The sequence below is a fragment of the Emiliania huxleyi genome (assembly GCF_000372725.1).
Source record: "Emiliania huxleyi CCMP1516 unplaced genomic scaffold EMIHUscaffold_79, whole genome shotgun sequence".
NCBI lineage: Eukaryota > Haptophyta > Isochrysidales > Noelaerhabdaceae > Emiliania > Emiliania huxleyi.
Window position 1 is genome coordinate 345,955 of NW_005196094.1, and position 19,164 is coordinate 365,118.

The 19,164-nt window shown below is 67.4% G+C and overlaps 5 protein-coding genes across 5 annotated transcripts; 3 read left to right on the forward strand and 2 right to left on the reverse strand.

Moving 5' to 3' along the window:
• Positions 1-1,389: 1,389 nt before the first annotated feature.
• Positions 1,390-2,484, forward strand: EMIHUDRAFT_218490 (hypothetical protein; the record flags this gene model as incomplete). Its single annotated transcript, XM_005759893.1, has 2 exons — positions 1,390-2,013; positions 2,098-2,484. 2 exons carry the CDS (start codon positions 1,390-1,392, stop codon positions 2,482-2,484), a joined length of 1,011 nt encoding a protein of 336 aa, XP_005759950.1.
• Positions 2,485-2,725: 241 nt separating this feature from the next.
• Positions 2,726-4,585, forward strand: EMIHUDRAFT_218491 (hypothetical protein; the record flags this gene model as incomplete). Its single annotated transcript, XM_005759894.1, has 3 exons — positions 2,726-2,902; positions 3,234-3,608; positions 3,920-4,585. 3 exons carry the CDS (start codon positions 2,726-2,728, stop codon positions 4,583-4,585), a joined length of 1,218 nt encoding a protein of 405 aa, XP_005759951.1.
• A 774-nt stretch (positions 4,586-5,359) lies between these two features.
• Positions 5,360-6,407, reverse strand: EMIHUDRAFT_359286 (hypothetical protein; the record flags this gene model as incomplete). The annotated part of the gene is made up of 2 exons (XM_005759895.1): positions 5,561-6,407; positions 5,360-5,362 (listed from the first exon to the last, which is right to left on the reverse strand). Coding segments are annotated over exons 1-2 (826 nt in total), but the record flags the coding sequence as incomplete, so codon positions are not given.
• A 2,151-nt stretch (positions 6,408-8,558) lies between these two features.
• Positions 8,559-9,585, reverse strand: EMIHUDRAFT_438573 (hypothetical protein; the record flags this gene model as incomplete). Its single annotated transcript, XM_005759896.1, has 2 exons — positions 9,211-9,585; positions 8,559-9,104 (listed from the first exon to the last, which is right to left on the reverse strand). Coding segments are annotated over exons 1-2 (879 nt in total), but the record flags the coding sequence as incomplete, so codon positions are not given.
• Positions 9,586-14,495: 4,910 nt separating this feature from the next.
• EMIHUDRAFT_218494 (hypothetical protein) lies at positions 14,496-15,037 on the forward strand (the record flags this gene model as incomplete). Its single annotated transcript, XM_005759897.1, has 2 exons — positions 14,496-14,531; positions 14,648-15,037. The coding sequence occupies 2 exons, from the start codon at positions 14,496-14,498 to the stop codon at positions 15,035-15,037; spliced, it is 426 nt and encodes a 141-aa protein (XP_005759954.1).
• Positions 15,038-19,164: the final 4,127 nt, after the last annotated feature.

Below are 19,164 nucleotides of genomic sequence, written 5' to 3' on the forward strand. Positions count from 1 at the left end.
CAGAGAGTAGCCTCACGCACGTCCACTGTCTACCACTGGCCCTGGTCGCACAGCCACACTGCCACTGAGCTGCACTGGTCCGCAGGCTGGTGCGGCTGCGGAAACTCAGCATCAGGTCGAGTCGAGGAAGATCGCGGAAGGTCGAGTCGAGGAAGAGAACAAGATCAGGGGCGGGTCCGGTAGACCGGTCCGCGGCGCCATATGCGTGGCAAAGGACGCGAAAAGTGCCCACTGAAGCTTCCGCGCCTTGACTTCACGTTGAGCTGTGATGATGCCCACACGCCACAGCCCTGCAGCAAAGGCGGGCGGGCCGACCCCGCGGCCATCGCCGCTGCCGCCGCCGCCCCCTCCGCCGCCGCCCCCTCCGCCTTCGTCGTCACCTTGGGCTGCATCACCCGCGCCGCCGTTGTGCACCGGCTCTCGTGCTCATTCAACGGCGCCTCGAGTTGCAGGCCGGCGGCGCTGACGTTGTCGTGGTCGGGCTGCCAACGTCGGCGCGGGAGGGAGGGGGCAAAGAGGTTATGGAGAGCCGAGAGCGAGCGCCAAGAGAGCCCAGATTCTGAGCAGCAGTCCGCCTTGTCATGGGCCCACTTGCCGACGTGCGTCCAGCTTCCACTATGGACGAACGCCGAAGTTTGCTCTCCGACGCCGTGCCGAGACCTTTTCCTTCGAAGCTCAGCGTCGTAGCCGGGCGAGCGGAGCCCTAGAGAGCACCTTGAGGCCGTTCAATAGAGCCCGTACTATAGTCGAGAGTCGCTCGCCGGCCGGCAGTGCTGCTCTGACCGCTCCGCCGGGCCCCCTCCGGGCCGCCGCCGCGGAGACGTGCACATAGGCAAGTTGGGAGAGAGAGAGACTTGTTTGTCAAGTTGGTATTTTCATATATGAACTTCAAAATAGTTTTGCTCTTGGCTAGTCTAATTCTACTCATCACAACTCGCCAGGAACACCCCCACACTATAGGGTCATTGTGTAGCCCTGCTTAGAAGGAAAAGGTTTACTGCAATGTCCGTATGGCTCACCGTGTAGGTAGGTAGGTAGAAAGGTGAAGAACAGCCAGGCTCGGACTGGACACCAACGCGGTATGGGTGGACGCTGGACAGATGATGACGACACGCACGAGCGACACACAGACACAAACAAGCTCACAAGACACACAGCCAGCTGGCTGCCACACACCCTGAGTTGGCGTACACATAACTCAAGGCCACATCCTCCCTGTCGCCCCCCCCAGCACTCCAAGGTGCCAAGAGAAACAAACAAGGGCACAACAAACAACAGACGACAGGAAGTGTAGTCGGCCTCTTGTTGGAAAAGAATTTTACCGTGGCCCACTCCGAGCGGGCTGAGACGGCAAGCACCGACATGTGCATGTGACATGTGCATGCAAATATGCGGGTGTTGGTCACTGGATCCACCGGCTTCGTCGGCTCCCACGTTTGCCGCCTGCTGGTCGATCGACAGCACACCGTGTTCGGGCTCTGCCGCGACAGCAGCGCACGGCTGCCGCAAGGCTGCACAACCGTGTGCGGTGACCTCGAGGACGTTGCGAGCCTGGACGCCGCACTACGCGAGTCCGCTTTCGACGTGGTGATCAACGTCGCGGGAGTCTACGCTTGGTGGCTGGCTGACGCGTCTCTCTTCGATCGTGTCAACGTCGCCGGCGTGCGGAACCTGATCGAGGCTCTCCGCAAGCATCCCGGGGCCGCCCTGGTGCAGGTCTCGACGGTGCTGGCCTACGGCCGCTGCTGCGCGCCGCAGGAGGTCTTTGCCGAGGAGACGCCTCCGGGTCCTCACGCGAGTGCCTACGCGGCGAGCAAGCACCGCGGCGACGCTATCGCGCAGGAGGCCTTCGCGTCGGGAACGGTGCGCGGGAGCACGCTCTTCCTCGCCTGCTGCATTGGGGCGGACCCAAAGCTGGTGGACGCGGAGAGTGATGTGATGCGGATGCTCGACCTCGTGCAGGGCTCTGTCCCGGCAACCATCGCTGGGGAGGTCGTCTTCACGTACGTCTCTGTGCGCGACGCCGCCGAGGCAATCGTGCGGGCCGCCGCGCGCGCGCGCAGCGACCGCGGCGACCGCTGGCTGATTGGCGACCAGAGGCTGTCCACGCGCACCTTTTACGCCCTCATCGCCGAGCTGTCCGGCCAGCCAGCGCCCGCCTTTGAGATCCCGGCGTGGGTGGCGCGGCTGAGCGCCCGCACGATGACCGCGTGGGCCAACCTCGTCTCTGGCCGGCCGCCCACGGCGCCGACGGACCTGGTCCGCACTGCCGTGAGCGGGACGCTGTGCTTCGACGCGGGAAAGTCGAAGCGCGAGCTCGGCATGGAGTACACGCCGATCCGCGTCGCCTTTGCTGAAGCCATCGATCTGATCACGGACACGACGACGCGGACCGGGGAAGACGAGCGCGACGGTGCGATGATCGCAGCCGAGCAGCGCGGCCGGCTCGTGGAGGAGGGCGAGCGGGGGGGGGATGGTGGGTGAGAGGGAGGGAGTTTTACCGCCGTCGCGATTTGTTTGTTAGATGTTACTGGATCCTAAAATTCTTTCGTCGCCCGCGGCCGCGCCTTGCCCCTGTCGCGTGAAAAATAAAAAATTGGAGCACCCAAGGGAGGGATGGGAGGACGGCACGCCGCCTGGATTTTACCTTGAATTTTTTTGGTGAATTCTTTTCTCTTCAGTGTCGCTGGCCGCGCGGTCAACCACAAGTGAGTTTTGAGAGGAGATGTCGAAGCGCGAACGAGAGAACCATCGGTACGGGGGCCACGGCGATCGGTATCGCGACAGGTATCGCGATGCGCGCGGCAGCATCGGTATCGCAGCAGCAGTCGGTCGCGACACACCGGCTTTGATGGTGTCGGCCGTTCGCACCACGCCAATCGTGACGGCTACCGCTCCAACGGTGGCGGCTGGGGCAGTGGTGTTGGCGACCGCGGCAGCGGCAGCAGTGGCGGTGGCGGTGGCGGCGGCGGCGGCGGCGGCGGCGGCGGCGGCTGGGGGAGTAGTGGTGGTGGCCGCGGCGGCTGGGGCGATGGCGGCGGCGGTGGAGGCGGCGACCGCGGCAGTGGCGGAGGAGGCGGCCGCGGCAGTGGCGGCGGGAGAAGCGGCAGTCGCTGGGAAGAGCCATCGGCGGCAGCACAGCAGCCCGATGGGTCGGACGACGGCTGCTACTCTCCGGGCGCGTCTGACGGGGAGGCGGACCCCAACCCGTTCGCCGCGATGCGCCGGTGCAGCGGTTCGGCGCAAAGGTGGACGCGCATGCGTTCGACGCCACCGTTCCCTGGCCGCCGCTGCTGCATATCAGCGGCCTGCCGGAGGACCTCAACTCGTCGGGCCTGCTGCTGCAGCGCTTCGGGAAGAGCCAAGGCGTCAAGGACGCGCACCCGATCTACCTGGGGGCCTTTACTGGGCGGGCCGCCCTCGTCTTCGAGAAGGACCACTCCGGCTGGGAGAGGGCGAAGGCTTTCCTCGATGCGTGCGGCATGGATCGGGACGAGGTGGTGCGCCTGCGCGGTGGCGTAGGGCGTCTGGCCGCCGTTCGAGAGGCGGGGCAGCAGCTTGGCCGCCTCCCCGTCGATGGTGACGCGGAAGGCTTGAAAGTCGAGAGGGTGGCCCTTCTTGATTGCCTCGATGTGGTGACGTCCGCGATCATCTGTGGGACGCCCTTGGTCCCCCACTGGTCGAGCGTCATTGCCTGTGCCATGAATGTGGGTGGTCTATGGGCGGGGTCCGGCCCGAGCTGCGTCGCACCGGGGAATTCTTTTTAGCGCGCCGTGCCGTCCGCCAGCTCGCTGGCTGGGCGCGCCGTCCATACACCCGGTCTACTATCCGCAGCCGCTGTGTAGGTGTGCGAACTCGAGATCCCTCGAGAGTTCACGCGGAGAGGGCTGGGGCTATACCAGACAGCGTCCATATACAGTTGATCGCTGCGGTGCTGCGCATGTCGGGCTACATCATCCGCACAGAGGGCATCCTGCCCACGTACGCGTGCCTCGGTTTCGTGCTCCTCTTCCTCGCCCTGATCATCAACGAGGTATTCGTGTCGGCAGAGGCGGAGGAGGCGCCGCCGACCGCCTCACCGTTGCAGCGACACCTCCGACCGGCCGTCGCCGTTACGATTGGATGGTGTGCGCTCTACTACTCCTTCCTGCAGGGCCAGGCGGCCGCCGCCTTCTGGATTCACAAAAAAAGGCGCGAGGCGGGCAACAAGGAAAAGGCGGGACACGACAAGGACAAGGCGCTTGAATTCGCTTCCGTAAAGTACCCGGGTCGTCCAAACACCCAGGGCTTGATATTCGTGATGGACCGCAGCGTCGGTAACCTGCTCGAGCAGACGCCGCCCTTCCTCGTTGCGGTGTGGCTGCACGCGCTGGCAGCCTCTCCGAACGAGGCCGCCTTCTTTGGCTGGATCTGGCTTCTGCTTCGCGCAGCCTACCCCGTCGCCTTTGCGCACCCGTCGATGCCGCGCGCGCTGTGGGGCGTGCAGCGGAGCCTCGGCGTCAGTTGGGTCTCTCTCATCACCTGGCCTTCATACGCAGTCATCTGGCGCCTGCTGTACGGCGCGGCGCGAGGCCGTTCAGTTTAACATAAAAAATAGTATTGGGCCGCGTATGTTTGTATCCTGTTGCCCGCGGCCCAGAACAATCATTGTAATTGGTCCCTCGCGAACTGCGATATTGCGCGTTCGATAGGACGTCCGTGTCCATATCGTTTCCTCTATTCGTCGTCTTGTTCATATGCGTTTCCGGGTTCCGATTCGTTTCCGATTCGTTTCCGATTCGTTTCCAGTTCCCCTGAACCAGGGACGCGCATATGGATGACCACGAGTATAAACAAACAATGGGCCCTCTACACAGCCCTGGGCCGAGAGAGCGCCCGTACACACGGCTCTACGGTGGGGCGGGGCTCTCGTCTCTCCGACTCCCCGATGTACATAACTCTCTCTCAATCTCATCGCGCTCACTCAGAGGCCCACCGGAAGTTTCTCCATCTCTGCCTCCACTCGCTGCACAATATAGCACAAACCGGCGTCTCGTTCCTGGCTGCTGCAATCATCGCAGGGGCGATCGCTCCTAGAGGTGAGCGTCGCGCCCTGGCCGTGGCGGTCGCCGCGAGCGGCTCTTGGGGCCGTCGCAGCTCAGAGCATCTCGCCCGAGGACTCCCTGCTGTCGCTTGGCGGCGGGGCCAGAGCCTCGCCGAGTCCGCCTCCCGCCTGGTGCGGGCTGCCGGGCACGCTGTGCGGGCCCACCGGCTCGCCGACATCCACCTGCAGCGCCCAGCCCGAGCCGGACCCGTCGGGCGTCGGCGGTCGGACGGCGCGGCGGGGCGGCGACGTGGCCACTCCGCGCGTGCCGCGCACGTCCTGCGGGCGCGGGCGCAGAGGGGCGGGTTGGGGAGGGGCCCGGGCGGGGAAGCTCGAGGCGGGGGAGGGGGCGAGCAGGCGCGAGGCGGGGGAGGGGGCGAGCAGGCTCGAGGCGGGGGAGGGGGCGAGCAGGCTCGAGGCGGGGGAGGGGGCGAGCAGGCTCGAGGCGGGGGAGGGGGCGAGCAGGCTCCTGCGGGCCGAGCAGCATCAGGGCGGTGAGGAAGGCGGCGGAGAAGACGAGCGAGACGGCCGTCACAAAGAGGAAGACGACGCCAAAGTCGCGGAGCGGGAGGAGGCGGGCGAGCAGCAGCGGCAGCACGGCGGCGAGCGTGGTGAGGGCGGCGGCGACGACCGACGGGAGGCGCGCGAGCAGCGCCGCGCGCGACTTGTAGAAGCGGTCGGGCAGGAGGGAGTGCGTGTAGGCGTGCGCCGCGTGGATGATGTAGTCGACGGAGAGGCCGATGATGAGCGAGAGGGCGAGTGCCTCGACGACGCCGAGCGGCATCGAGAAGAGCCGCATCAGGCCGAGCACCGACGCGACCATCCCGAGGAGGCAGAAGAGCGCGGCGTACGCGACGGCGAGCGAGCGCGAGAAGACGAGCACCGCCGCCATCGAGAAGAGCGGCGTCCAGAGCAGCGCCGAGTAGACGCCGCGGAAGAAGGCGTCCTCGGTGGCGAGCATGTTCCACTTGGGGCAGCTCGAGACGCCGCGCGCCGCGACGCCCTCGAGGCTCCTAAACCAGCCCTCCCACTCCTGCTTGTAGTGCGCGAGCAGCTGCGGGTCGGCGAGCAGCCGCAGCGCCGCCGTCCCGCGCGCGTCGAACTTTGCGCGGACGCGGACGCGCAGCCAGCTCACCGCCGCGAAGTCTGGGCCGGTGAAGCCCACCATCTCGCGGTACTGCGGCGTGGCCGAGAGGAAGCTGTGCATCTGCGGCGCAAACTCGCCGGGCTCGAGCGGGAAGGCGGCCTCGGCCTCGGCCCCGCTCTTGTCTTTGAGCAGCCACTCCTTGAAGTCGCTCATCACGCAGTCCGCCCGCTCGATCGGGTGCGACGGGTTTGGGTTGTCGCTCGACCACGGCTTGTTCAGCTGGGCGCAGGCTTCGACGAGCGCCGACTGGTCCTCCCTGAGCATCGTCCTGCCCGCCCCTCTGCTCAGCGTGTAGCGCGCCTTCGGCTCCCCCGCCTCGACCAGCTCGACGCCCCAGAAGACGTCGCACACCTCGGCCGCTGCGAGGAAGGTAGCGGGCATCTTCTCGCCGGCGGGCACCGACTCGAACCGGACAACCACTCGCGCGGCGACGCCCAGGCCCGCCCCGACGCCCGAGCAGAGCAGGGAGAGCAGCAGCAGGAGCAGCGCGCAGCTCGGCCGGTCCTTCTCCGAGGGCGCCTCGTCGTCCGTGATGCCGAGGCACGGCTCGCCCGTGTACCACGCCAGCGCGGTGGCGGTGGCGGGCAGCCAGGTGAGGGCGGCGAACCCGGAGCAGCTCACGAGGAGGACGAGCGTGGAGGGCACCAGCGACGAGTGCGCCAGCGACACGGCGCCGGGCAGGAAGCACGCCCGCACGAGGCAGCCGCCGACGCCGGCGGCCACGCCGTTCGCGAGCAGGACGGCGCCCCACCTCACGCGCGGCGGGTTGGGCTCGCCGCGCCGCCAGACGACGATCCGCGAGGTGAGCAGCAGGTGCGTGAGCGCCGTCGCGACGAGGAGGGCCATCGCGAGCGCGTTGGCGGCCGCCTCCCAGTAGCGCGCCTCCGCCAGCGGCTGGAGGAGCGCGAGCCCACAGCACGCGGCCGCCAGCGCCGCGGCGGCCTGCGCCGGCCAGGCGGCGTGCGTGGAGACGCGGGGCGGCTGGAAGGGGCCGAGCGCGATGCAGTGGCGCATCGCGTGCGCGGCGGCGGCAAAGGCGACGGCGTGCACGTTGAGCGACAGCTCGACCGCGACCGGCGTCAGGCGCGGCCAGCCCGAGACGCCGCCCGCGACCTCGGCGTCGGCCGAGCAGCGCAGCATGGCGAGGCACACGGCGAGGGCGGCGCCGGAGAGGGCGACCAGCAAGTCCGCGAGGGCCTCGCGGTGCGCGGTCGACGCGACGAGCGGCCGGAAGCACAGCGACGGGCGCTGCGACGCCTGCGCCATCGCGGCGGCGGCGAGGAGCACGGCGTCGGTGCCAGTGAGCAGCGAGAGCTGCAGCGCGTACCCGTCGAAGCCGCCGCCTCCAAGCTCCGCGTCGTCCGGGATGCAAGCGAGGATGAGGGAGATGAGCGCGCCCGAGTTGCACGCGGCGACGATGCCGAGGATGCAGACGAGCTGCACGGTGTGGCCGAGCGAGCCGGGCGGCGGCCACGGCTCGCCCGCCCACGGCGCAAAGATGCCGAGGTGTACGTTCGCCTTCATCGCCTTGGCGAGCTTGAGCAGCGGCACGCCCGTCACCAGCAGCGAGGGCGCGAGTAAGAAGAGGCCGATCCGGCCGGTGGGGCCGAGGGCGTACGCGGTGGCGAGGGTCGAGCGCGTCAGCAGCAGCACGCACGCCGCGAGGAGCGCGAGCGCAACGGCGGCGGCGCCGAAGACGACGCGCCGCCTGCCTGCCGGCTCGACGGGCCGCAGGAGGAACCACGGCCGCTCCTCGCGGTGGACGAAGTACACCGCGGCGCAGAAGAGCGCGCCGCCGCCCCAGACGATGCCGAGGAAGACGGCGACGACCTGCGCCTGCAGCTCCGCGGCGGAGAGGGGCCGCAGCCCGTTCCACGCGAAGTCGAGGTCGAGGGGCGGGTTGTGCGCGGCGCGCAACGCCCACACGCTCCCCGCGACGCAGCCGACGGCCACCGCGCCGTGCAAATTCTTGACGAGCTGCGGGTCGCGCCGCGCCCAGTCGGACGGCTGGAAGAGCCACACCGGCGCGGCGAGGCCCGCCGCCGCCGCGGCCAACGCGTGGCAGACGCCGCTCGCGAGGAGCGACGCGGCGAGGAGGTCGCCGACGACTGTCTGGCCGGCCGCGCCGAAGACGGCGTGCAGCGCGCTGCTCGAGCCGGCGAGCAGGAGCAGCCCCCACCCGCCCAGCTGCAGCGCCGCCGCGAGTGCCGCGAGGGGGTAGCGCAGGCCCGGCTGGGCGCGCACCGCGCCGGAAGAGTGCCCATCGAAGGCGCTGCGTGCGGCGGCGCCCACCGCGACCGACTGGCCGTGCCACACCAGCGCGAGGAGGAGCGCCTCGCCGCGGAGCCCGCTGAGCGACCAGCCCAGCCCGACGTCGCCGCTCACCCCGCTCGGGAAGACGGTGCCCACCGTCGCCAGCACCGCGATGCCGCCGCCGAGGCAGGCGAGCGAGCCGGCTGCCGTGCCGCGGGTCGAGGCGGCGGGGTGGCGCAGCATCGAGTGCGACGGGCCGAGGATGCCGTACGGCTCGCCGCCGCGCGCCGCGAGGGAGCGGCAGAGCAGCGCGAGCGCGGCGGAGTGCAGCAGCAGCAGCACCCCGAGAACGTGCCCGAGCAGCCCCTCTGCGTCGCTCGCAAAGTAGCAGAGGGAGAGGGGGAGCGCGAGCGCCAGCACGCCGAGCACCGCGGCGACGCCCCCGGCAGCGGCGGCGGCGAGCGACGAGAGGGCGGTGAGCGCGCCGCCCGCGCCGAGCGGAGGGTGCCAGATGGCGAGCGGCGTGAGGGTGCGCAGCGCATGCCCGAGCTGCAGCAGCAGCCCGCCGTCGAGCAGGCAGAGCATCCCAAGCAGCACGCCGTACGTCCGGCCGGCGCGCGCCTGCGCGGGCGAGCGCGGCACAAGGGGATCGGGCGCGGCGGGCCAGGGCGCGTCCGGGCGTGTCCGGGCGAGGCGGGCGCGGCGGGCGCGGCGGGCGCGCGCGCACGTCGACCGGCTCGCCGGCGTCGGCCGCGCCCGGGCCCGCCCGGAGCAGCGCCTCGTGGTAGTCGGGCAGCTCCACGGCAAGGAGGCCCTTGAGGTCGTCGGGGAGCGCCGCCGCCGAGGCGGGCATCTCCACCCTGCGGTAGATGTCGCCCGTGAAGGCGGAGAGCGCGCCCCAGAAGGAGTCCATGTAGTAGAGGCAGTTGTTGAGCTGCACGTCGGTGCCGCACTCGCCGTCCGCCTCGCAGCGCTCGCCGATCTGCAGCGCCGGGTCGGAGCACTTTTTGAGCGAGCGCGCCTCGTCGGCGCTCTTGGGGCAGTCATCCACCTCGAGCATCCCGTCCAGCGCGACCTGGCCCGGGGCGTTGCAGGAGGCGGGGGGAGGGCGTGTGAGCGGGGGGGGGGGGGCCTCTGAGGGGGGCGTCCACACGCCGCCCCGGCGGCTGCCGCGTCGCACCGGCCCGCCCTTGTCCGACCCGTCCCGGCTGCAGTGCGGCGCGATGTGCACGCAGCTCGAGCGCGCGCGCTCGTCCTCGCTCGGCCCGGGCGTCGACTTGAACTGGTAGACGTCCCTGTTCTTCTGCGAGAGGTCGCCGTACAGGCAGTTGTTGAGCAGGAAGTCGGTCATGCACTCGCCGTCCGCCTCGCAGAGGTCGCCGACGCTCAGCGCGCCGTCGTCGCACTTACGGAGCGCGTCGGCCTTCGCCTCCGTCGCGGGGCACTCCGTCTCGGACACGGGCTCGAGGCAGCGGTCGTGGCCGCGGCAGAGCTTCTTGTCCGGCCGCAGCCCGCACATCCCGATCGGCAGCGCCACCCGGCGGTAGACGGCGCGCTCGATTTGGGGCTCGTCGCCGTACCGGCAGTTGGCCGCGTGCTCGTCGGTGCCGCACTCGCCCTGCCCCTTGCACAGCTCGCCGACGTCCGCCAGGTCGCACGTGCGCAGCGAGGCCACGCGCTCCGCCTCGACCGGGCACTCCTCGGCCGTCGCGAGGTTGAGGCAGGCGGCCTTGCCGCCGCAGTGGTTGAAGAGGACGTCGCAGCCGCAGCTGGCGGCGGCGAGCAGCGGGCGGGAGGCCGCGGCGAGCTCCTTGTCCCTCGCCTCGCGCGCCTCCTCCTCGAAGGCGTAGCCGGTGCCGGGCAGGGTGGGCGGCGCGTTCGCGAAGAACGGAGCGCCGGGCGGCGACGGCGGCGGCGACGGCGGCGGCGGGCCGGGGGGCGGGTCGGGAGGCAGAAAGCCGACGGCGAGGGTCTGATCATTCTTCACCCGGAGGGCGCGCGAGCGGCGCTCGCTCATCATCCGGTCGGAGGGGAAGAGCGCCGACCCGTTGGGCCCGCCCCGCGCGCGGTCGATGACGGCTTGCATCGTCGGGTCGGGCGCGAAGGTGAAGGTGTCGTCGAACCCGTACTGCAGCGAGAGCGCGAGCGGCGCGAGCAGCAGCAGCAACGCCGCGAAGCCGCACAGCACGGCGCGTCGCGAGGCGAACCAGCAGGCGTGGAGGTCGCGCAGCCGCCGCGCCTGCGCGGCGCGCTGCGGCTCGGGCAGCGGCTCGCGGTGGAGGCCGAAGGCGCCTGCGGTACAGGTGCGAGAGGGGTCGTGGGGAAGGCCCCTCGCCGCGGGGCCGCGGTGGGAGGGAGCAGCGTGGTGTGGGAGGGAGCAGCGTGGTGTGGGAGGGAGCAGCGTGGTGTGGGAGGGAGCAGCGTGGTGTGGGAGGGAGCAGTGTGGTGTGGGAGGGAGCAGTGTGGTGTGGGAGGGAGCAGCGTGGTGTGGGAGGGAGCAGCGTGGTGTGGGAGGGAGCAGCGTGGTGTGGGAGGGAGCAGCGTGGTGTGGGAGGGAGCAGTGTGGTGTGGGAGGGAGCAGCGTGCGCCTTGCTCGCGGAGGACGAGGAGGGGAGGCAGGTAGGTGAGGGCGAGGGCGAGGTTGATGAGGATGAGCACGCCTGCGGCTCGGGGAGGCGACAGTGGACGACACTCGCGGCTGCCGCCCCGATGCTCGAGGGGCCGCCGGGGAGGGCTGGGGGCGGGAGGGGGAGAGGCGCGCCGCCGCACAGGCCGAACTGGAAGACGGCGGGGATCGCCTGGCGGCGGGGAGGCGAGTGCGGTGAGCGTGGCGCGTGCTGCGCCCCGCGGCCGAGCCGGGAGAGGGCGGGGGGAGGGGGAGGGTGGGGGAGGGGGCGGGGGGAGGGGTGTGGGAGGGGGGGGGCGGGGCGGGGGGTTCGGAGGGCGCTGCCGAGGAGCAGTTGATGAGGAGGGAGAAGGCGGTGGTGAGGTCCGCCGCAAGCAGCGGAGGCAGCGCCTGCCGGCAGGTCCAGCGGAGGCGCGCCGCGAGGGAAAGCGGCTCGCCGCGGCAGCGCAGCTTGTCGGACTGGGCCCACGTGTCGCAGTAGACAAACATGTTGTCCGCCTGTGGTGTCACCCCCCCCCTCGCGTGAGGGGTGCGCCCGCCTCTCGCAGCAGCTCGCGCCGCGCCGGGTGCGCCGAGACGCCGACAACCACCCAGAGCGACGCGGCGGAGAAAGCGGAGAGCTTCTGCACCCCGCCGAGGACGCAGACGCACCAGTAGAGGAGCGGGAAGGAGAGGAGGAGCTGGGCGGTCGCCAGCGCCGCCATCCGCGCGCAGCGAAAGTAGAGGCGCATGTAGCCGCCGACAAGGGCGCAGGCGAGGAGCAGGAGCCAGAGGTCGTGCGAGAGGGAGGCCATCAGCTCGCCGTAGAGGAGAGAGGTGCCGCCGCCGTAGTAGGTGCCTGCGCGAGAGGGTCGCGCGAGAGGAGGGGGAGGGGTGGGCAGGGGCGGAAAGGCGAGGCCGGCGCACGGCTCTCGGCTGGCTCTCGGCTGGCTCTCGGCTATGTCTCACGGATCAGGGGGTACTGCTGCGAGAGGCGTGCGAGCAGCCCGGCGAGGTCGCGCCTGAGGGGAGGAGGGAGGAGGGAGGAGGGAGGAGGGAGGAGGGAGGAGGGGGGAGGGAGGAGGGGAGAGGAAGCTCGGAGGGGCTCGCGGTCCACCGCCCCCCCCCCACCCCTCCGGAAGTGCGCTGTCTCCCGCTCTGTGAAGTTGCGCGCCAGTCCTCGCTGTTCATCCCGCGGAGGGTGAGCTTCGAGCGGAGGGCGACGAGGTCTCTCTTGGCGGGGCCGCGAGGCGGCGGGGCGAGGCCCAGGTCGGCGAGGAGCTGCCTGGGGCGTGGGGGGGGGGGGGGGGGGGGGGGGCCAAAAAGGCAAATTCTTGCCCCGGGGAAAAAAGGGGGGGGGGGGGCTTTCCCCCCCTCCCCCCAAAAAAAACCGGGCCTGGGGGGGGGGGGGGGCCACTTAACCCCCCCCCCCCTTTTTTTGGGGGCAAAAGGGGGCTCCGCCCCCTTTTTTTCGGGCGGGGGGGGGCCCCCAGGGGGGGGGAACTCAAAAAAAAGGGGGGGGTTTTCCCGGTTTTCCCCCTCCTCGACGGCCGGCCAGAGGTAGTTGACTACCGAGTCCACGGACTCGCACTCGCAGGGCTGCTGCTCTCCCGCGGGCAAGCCGCCTGGGGAAGGGGGGAGGAGGGGGGGGAGGAGGAGGAGACGCACTCGCAAGGCCGCTCCTCCCCCCTCCCTCGGGTCTGGCCGCTCCTCCCCCCTCCCTCGGGTCCCCCCTCCCTTGGGTCCCCCTCCCTCGGGTCCCCCTCCCTCGGGTCCCCCTCCCTCGGGTCCCCCCTCCCTCGGGTCCCCCCTCCCGCGGGCAGAGCCGCCTCGTAGAGGAGGCCACTAGAGCGCAGACCTCGGCCAGATCTTGGCCAGATCTCGGCTAGATCTCAGCCAGATCTCGGCCAGATCTCGGCCAGATCTCGGCTAGATCTCGCCCGGCAGAGGAGGCCTCCACTCCTCGCAGTGCGGCTGCCCGTCCCTCCCCTCCGCCGCCCAACGAGTCAGCTCGAGCTCGACGAGCCGCACCTGTGAACAGCGTCTCTTCACACCTCTTGCTGTGAACAGGTGCCCAGCGAGTCAGCTCGAGCTCGACGAGCCGCGCCTACGCCAAGAGACTCGCGGACGGGTCCCGGAAGGGTCCCGGAAGGGTCCCGGAAGAGCGCGGCGGCTCGAGGTAGCCGCGCCTGCGCCAGCGCGCGAGGCTCCAGGATCGACCTGTGCAACGCAGTGTCAGAGAACATGAGTGTGATGCACGACGTGATGTGGCGCGAGGCTCGAGGATCGACCCGTCGCGGCGAGCCGTGTGGACGAGCCACACTGAATTGCGCGGCAGGTGGCTGGAGCTGCACGAGGCGGAGGAGGAGGAGGAGCGAGGCGAGGAGCCGAGGCGGCGCGAGGCGAGGCGAGGCGTGGCCGACCGGTTGAGCCCTGAATCGCAGACGAGGCGCGGCGTGGGGTGAGGAGGTGCGGCGGACCCGCGGGTGGCGAGGCCTGCGGCGGCGGCGGCGCTCACCCGAGAGCGGCGAGGGCTGCCGCGGCTGGTCGGCGGGAGGCGCCAGCGAGGCGAGGGCCCGGCGCGGCGAGGGTTGCATGTAGGCGGAGGCGGAATGCTGAAAGAGCTCGCCGGAGCGCTGCAGACGGAAGAGGATGCAGTCTCGGTTGGAGGCGTCGGTGAAGAGGGCGTCGTCGACGGAGAAGCGCTCCGCCGGCGTCGCGAGCACCCACAGGCCCGCGCCAAACGAGAGTGCGACGATGGCGAGGAGCGTGACGACGGGAAACGCGGCCATGCAGAGGAAGCAGGCGCCGGGCCGCTGGTCTTGGTGCGCCGGGAGCTCGAGGGTCTCATCGTGGTCCTGCTGCAGGTACTCGGTGGGGACGGTGCCGTCGGGGCTGTCGCTACGAGGATGCCCGCCCGCCGCGAAGCGCTGCAAAGCGTGGCTGACGTGCTCCTCCTCGGTGATGTCGTCGTCCTCGTCGAGCCGCTCCATTATATGGTGCGACCGGCTGAGTGATGGCGACCGGGCGCTGGAGAAATGAGGCGCCAGAACTCGACTGTCGGCGGACAGCCGGCAGCAAGAGAAACCGCAGTGCGCGGACCGCCACTGCTGTACAAGACTCTAAAAGTCCGTCGGCCTAAAAGACGCCGCGGACAAAGGAATTTCGGCCCGCCGAAATTCCACACATGACTGTGAACACATCCACAGTCTACTAAGAGCATAGCCGTCTACTTAGAAGCACCAAAAGGGCAAGGCATACCGGTGTGAACAAGTCTCCACCGACACCCCCTCGTGCATTGGCCGTTGGTGCTTATCCGACGTCTCGGAGTAGCAACCTGGCCGCAGGAAATTAATTGCATACGGTCTGTAGGCTCCTCGGAGGCGGAGCAAGCCTCAGCATGTTACATGAAGCGCCCGTGCCAAAGGAACGCAACGAAGGGAGTGAGGAGCACGCCCAACCCTTGTCTCTTGTGGCACGCTAAATACCCAAAATTTAAGAAAGCACCTACGCTCGCAATCCTACATCTCTTTACATCTTCTAGCGCGCGGCTGCTCAGGCGGCTGCTCAGGCCGCTCAGGCGGCCGCTCTCGGATGGTACAGATTGGTAAACGCTTGGTTCTACCCCCGCGGCGACTGGTATACCTTCTACTGGGATGGCAGCTCGGCCGACAAGGTCGCAAGGCGCGCTACCTACCCGACGCTCGAGCACGACGACCACGACCCCGGCCCCCTCGCAGAGCGCATCAGGCGCGACAAGCGCGAGTTCTCCATTTTCGGCGCAGAGCGCATCAGGCGCGACAAGCGCGAGCGGTCCGACCGCTCCTCCGACGACTCCTCCTCCGACCGCGACTCATGCGGCACCGGCTCCACTAGCGAGGCGAATGACATATTCGACACCCTCGAAGACCATCTCGGCTACGGTTCCGACTCCGGCTCCGGCTGGTAGTCGACAAGCTGCCGAGCGCAATTGCAAATCACTCTGTGTGACACATTTCTTGTTGGCTTCTAAAAATCTCTCTCTTCTAGGACTACGAGCAGCTTCGCTCCCAAGGTGGCTGGTGACGCCTACGACTACTACCAGCGCGCTCGCAATCCGAGCAAAGTCTAGGGTTGCGGGCAGCACTGCTCACAAATCCGAGCAACATGCCTCCGATTGCGAGCAGTAGCGCTCGCAATCCTACATCTTGTATGTATGTAGGACTATGAGCGGCTGCGCTCACAATCGTACCAAAGATCCAAGGATTGCTGGCAGGCGCACAGGGGGCGCTCCCAGTCGCTTGGGCTTTCGCAGGTTTGCCTCTCGCACCCCGTCTCGCGTCTGTTTTCCTTTCCTTTTTTCTCTGCAACACCCTCTCTTTTCTTTCTTATTTTCCCGGGAAAACTGCGTGGAAATCGTCAAATTTTGGGCTCTGAGCCGAGTCTGAGGCTGGTTTGGGCCCAAAATCAGCCAAATTTTAGGCCCAAATCGGCAAAATGCCGGGAATTTCGCGGAGAACCCGTGTACATGTGCATGCACCTGGAAATTACCCTGCGACCGCCTGGGTATTTTGTCGATTTCCTCAATTTTGCCTCAGATTTTGCCCCAGACCAGCTCTCGGACTCAGGGAAACTCGCGAGTTTCCAGAATGCTGAATGGAGCACCAAACACCCTCTGAGCTCTGTTTCCCCTGGAAATTTCCGGAAACGCAAAGTGCTGGGGACCCTCTGTTTTCCTTTTTGTTTGCCGGAAAAAACCTGCGAAAGCCCAACCAGTCGCTCCAGCCGCGAGCGCTTGTGAGCGCGCCGGGATGGTCTCCTCACAATCCAAACAGTCGCGATCCCACGTTGCGAGGGGACCCGCTCGCAATCCTAGTACCTAGAAGATGTGGGATTGCGAGCGTAGGCGCTCACAATCGCACAGAGATGCCACGATTGCGAGGAGTGCTGCTCCCAATCCTTCGACTTCTAGGATTGAGAGCGAGGCTGCTCTCAATCCTAGCCGTCTAGAAAAGAAGGTTCACCCTCACTGGACTTGATAAATTGGATTTTTCGTTGTGCTACATGACAACAACATGCACATGCACATGCACTCGTAGCCTTGCAACCACCTTTTTTTACTTTTCTTTGCTTCCTGGAACCCAAAAGAAAGAAAGAAAACAGACAACCAAGCGGAGGGATAGGAGGACGGCACGCCGCGACCGCACAGGGATTTTGACCGCGCAAGATATGAAGGGTGGCTAAGGGCTCTGCCCGCAAGGCGCCCGCGTCGCAGACGCGGTACCATTGACAAATCTGCAATTTACCCCCACACGAGCAAATAGCAAAATCCGAATACCGAGAAACCATGTGATGTGGGACGCAAGCCTTCAGCTAGCTGGTGCCAAGACATCGCACGACGGGAGCACTGCAACCACAGCGCCGGGGGCTATTGCAACACATATGGAGAGCCTCCTGCGTGACCTCGGGGACGCGCGCGACGCCTGCAACAACCTGCCTTTTGACGATGCGCTGCGCGACAAGATAGCTACCGAACTGGATCGCATCGAGGCTGCTCCGCCTCTCGAGCGCATGTTGGTGACGAAGCCGCCGATCAAGAGGTGGGCGGCATTGGTCAGTCGGCAGAAGGATCCGTCCATCAAGACGCGTCGTCAGGCTGCGCTCACCGCCATGCTGCGCGTCGTCGACCGCCTCCCCGCTCGGGGGCCAAGCCAAGGCGCTGCGTGCCCGAGTAGCCTTACCGTAGGAACCTTTCATGCTCCAAGGTGACGCAGCCAGCCCCATCCGCCCCCCTTGCACAGACTCTTCCCGCTTGACTGAAACCAGAGGGGTGAGGAACCACCCCGACCCAGTTAATGGCGCGTCGGGGCCAGCGCCTTCAAATGCGCCCCAACCCTCCTCTGCTGCCGCCTCATCCTGCGCTGCCACCGGTGTGATCGATATCAACCCGGGGGACATACCGTCTGACCTCTTCGCGGACCTGCCCAATTTCGACGCTTCCGGCCTCGATGACCTGACGTTCTCCGAGCCGTACGAACCGATTAAGCAGGCCTGGCTACCGCGGCGGCCCCAGCAGGACATGTCACCAACGCCGTTCTGCGTTCGGCGAGTGACGGATTTCATCTGCGACCCGGCGGCGCGGCAGCAGGTCGAGCGCTTCTTCGCAGAGTCGCGAGACGACTTGCTCAATATCCATCAGCACGGGGCAAATGCGGAGCGCCGGCGCCCGAGCACGGTGGTGGTCACGCAGGAGCAGCACTGCCCCTGGGCGCGCGGCCGCTACTTCGATTGCACGTTTAGCGCCTCCGAGTGCTGCGTCCCCCTCGACTTCCACGCGCCTTTCAAATCGCATCTGAACCTGGAGATGCTGAAGCGCGAGCTGGCGGACTACCCAGACCAACGGCTGCTCAGTAATCTCGTCGAGGGGGTCCGGATTGAGGCCGACGTGGAGCTCAACGCAGTGCTGGCAACTAGTGCCGCCCGCGCCTGGCGCGACCGCCTTCAAGCGCGGGCGGCCCGTGACTTTGCTCCATCAAACGGGACAAGGCAAAAACACAGTTGCACAGATACATGCCGGCGGCGCGACTCCCCCCCGCAGATCGTCCTCAGTGGGGGAGACCGCGACACCGGTGACGGAGCGCAGTTGGGAGTGTCTTCGGCTCACGCCAGGGCGCTCGTTGCTCCTCCGTCTCTTTGTATCTTCCATACTGCGTTTATTCAGAAGACGTATGGTTCTTGCACTTGTGCAAGATTGGGCGTCTTCTGCCGCAGTCCCTTTCATGGGAGGCCCCAGGGTGGGGGCCACCTCGAACCCCCGGCCAGGGATTCGAGCGGAGGGTGCCCCGGATTCATCTATCCGTTGGGCCCCGGCACCTATTTTAGAACTGATCACTTTGCGCAGCAACCGTCGGCCGCCGCTTTTTAGCTGGACGGCGGTACGCTGCGCCGTCGCTCTGTCGTGCACGCTCTCCTCGTTGTTGTGACCCACCCTGTCCCACCCGTGTGTGATCAGTGTCTACGGAGGGAGTGTCTTCGGCTCACGCCAGGGCGCTCGTTGCTCCTCCGTCTCTTTGTATCTTCCATACTGCGTTTATTCAGAAGACACTTGGAGGTCGCACTTGGAGCACTTGGAGTGCAGTCATCAACCGCACATCCAGGGCCAGGGAGCTGAGGAGCGCACCCAGCGGGCCGGATGATGTCGCGGCGCCAATTCCGTTAGAGACGACTCTCTCTCTCCCAACTGTGAACAGTCGTTATCTGTATATGCGCAGCTATTCATAGCCGCGCCTGTTGTTTGTGTGTGTATCCGCGCTCTTGGCGCGATTACGAGACTGACTAGTGTGTCGCACTAGTTGTACTTTTCGTAATAGTATTCCGCATTCATTGCGAGGGCGGACCACTCCTAGCGTGCAGACCGCGGGAGCTGGTGCCGCGGCCAGTGTAGACCTGGCCTGCGCTGTGACGCGCGCGCTCATCTTCAACGTGGAGCCGACTGAGGGGTAACTACGTAGCATGTCTAGCAACAACCGTGACAAAGACATGCCGTCCGTCATCCAATGGGATGGGACATCTGGCGATCCTTTCAAGGAGAGGAAAAGGGCAATTCTCGACACTGGTGCGGAGCGGACTGACGAATCCGGCTCCAGCGTCGCGGATGTCTTCACTGGTGCGGACATGGGAGGAACCGCCGTCGGCGCTCCACCTCTGCCGGCTGGCGCTGCACAGCATTCGCAGAAGATGCAAGCCCTGTACCGCACCCGCCGCAAGCAGGCCTACGCCCTCCTGGTCAAGAACATTTAAAAGGGCAATTCTCGACACTGGTGCGGAGCGGACTACATGCTCAACGCCAGCAACGGCCCCGGCTTTGCTGTGACGCTCCAGGGGCAGGCTGCCCGGCTGTGGAGCAAGCTCGTCGCGACCGTCGGCAAGGCGTGAGTCATCACCCCTTCGCCGAAGACGCGCGAGTCGTCCGAGATAGTTGCCGATGCAACTAGGGGGGAGCGTTAGAGACGACTCTCTCTCTCCCAACTGTGAACAGTCGTTATCTGTATATGCGCAGCTATTCATAGCCGCGCCTGTTGTTTGTGTGTGTATCCG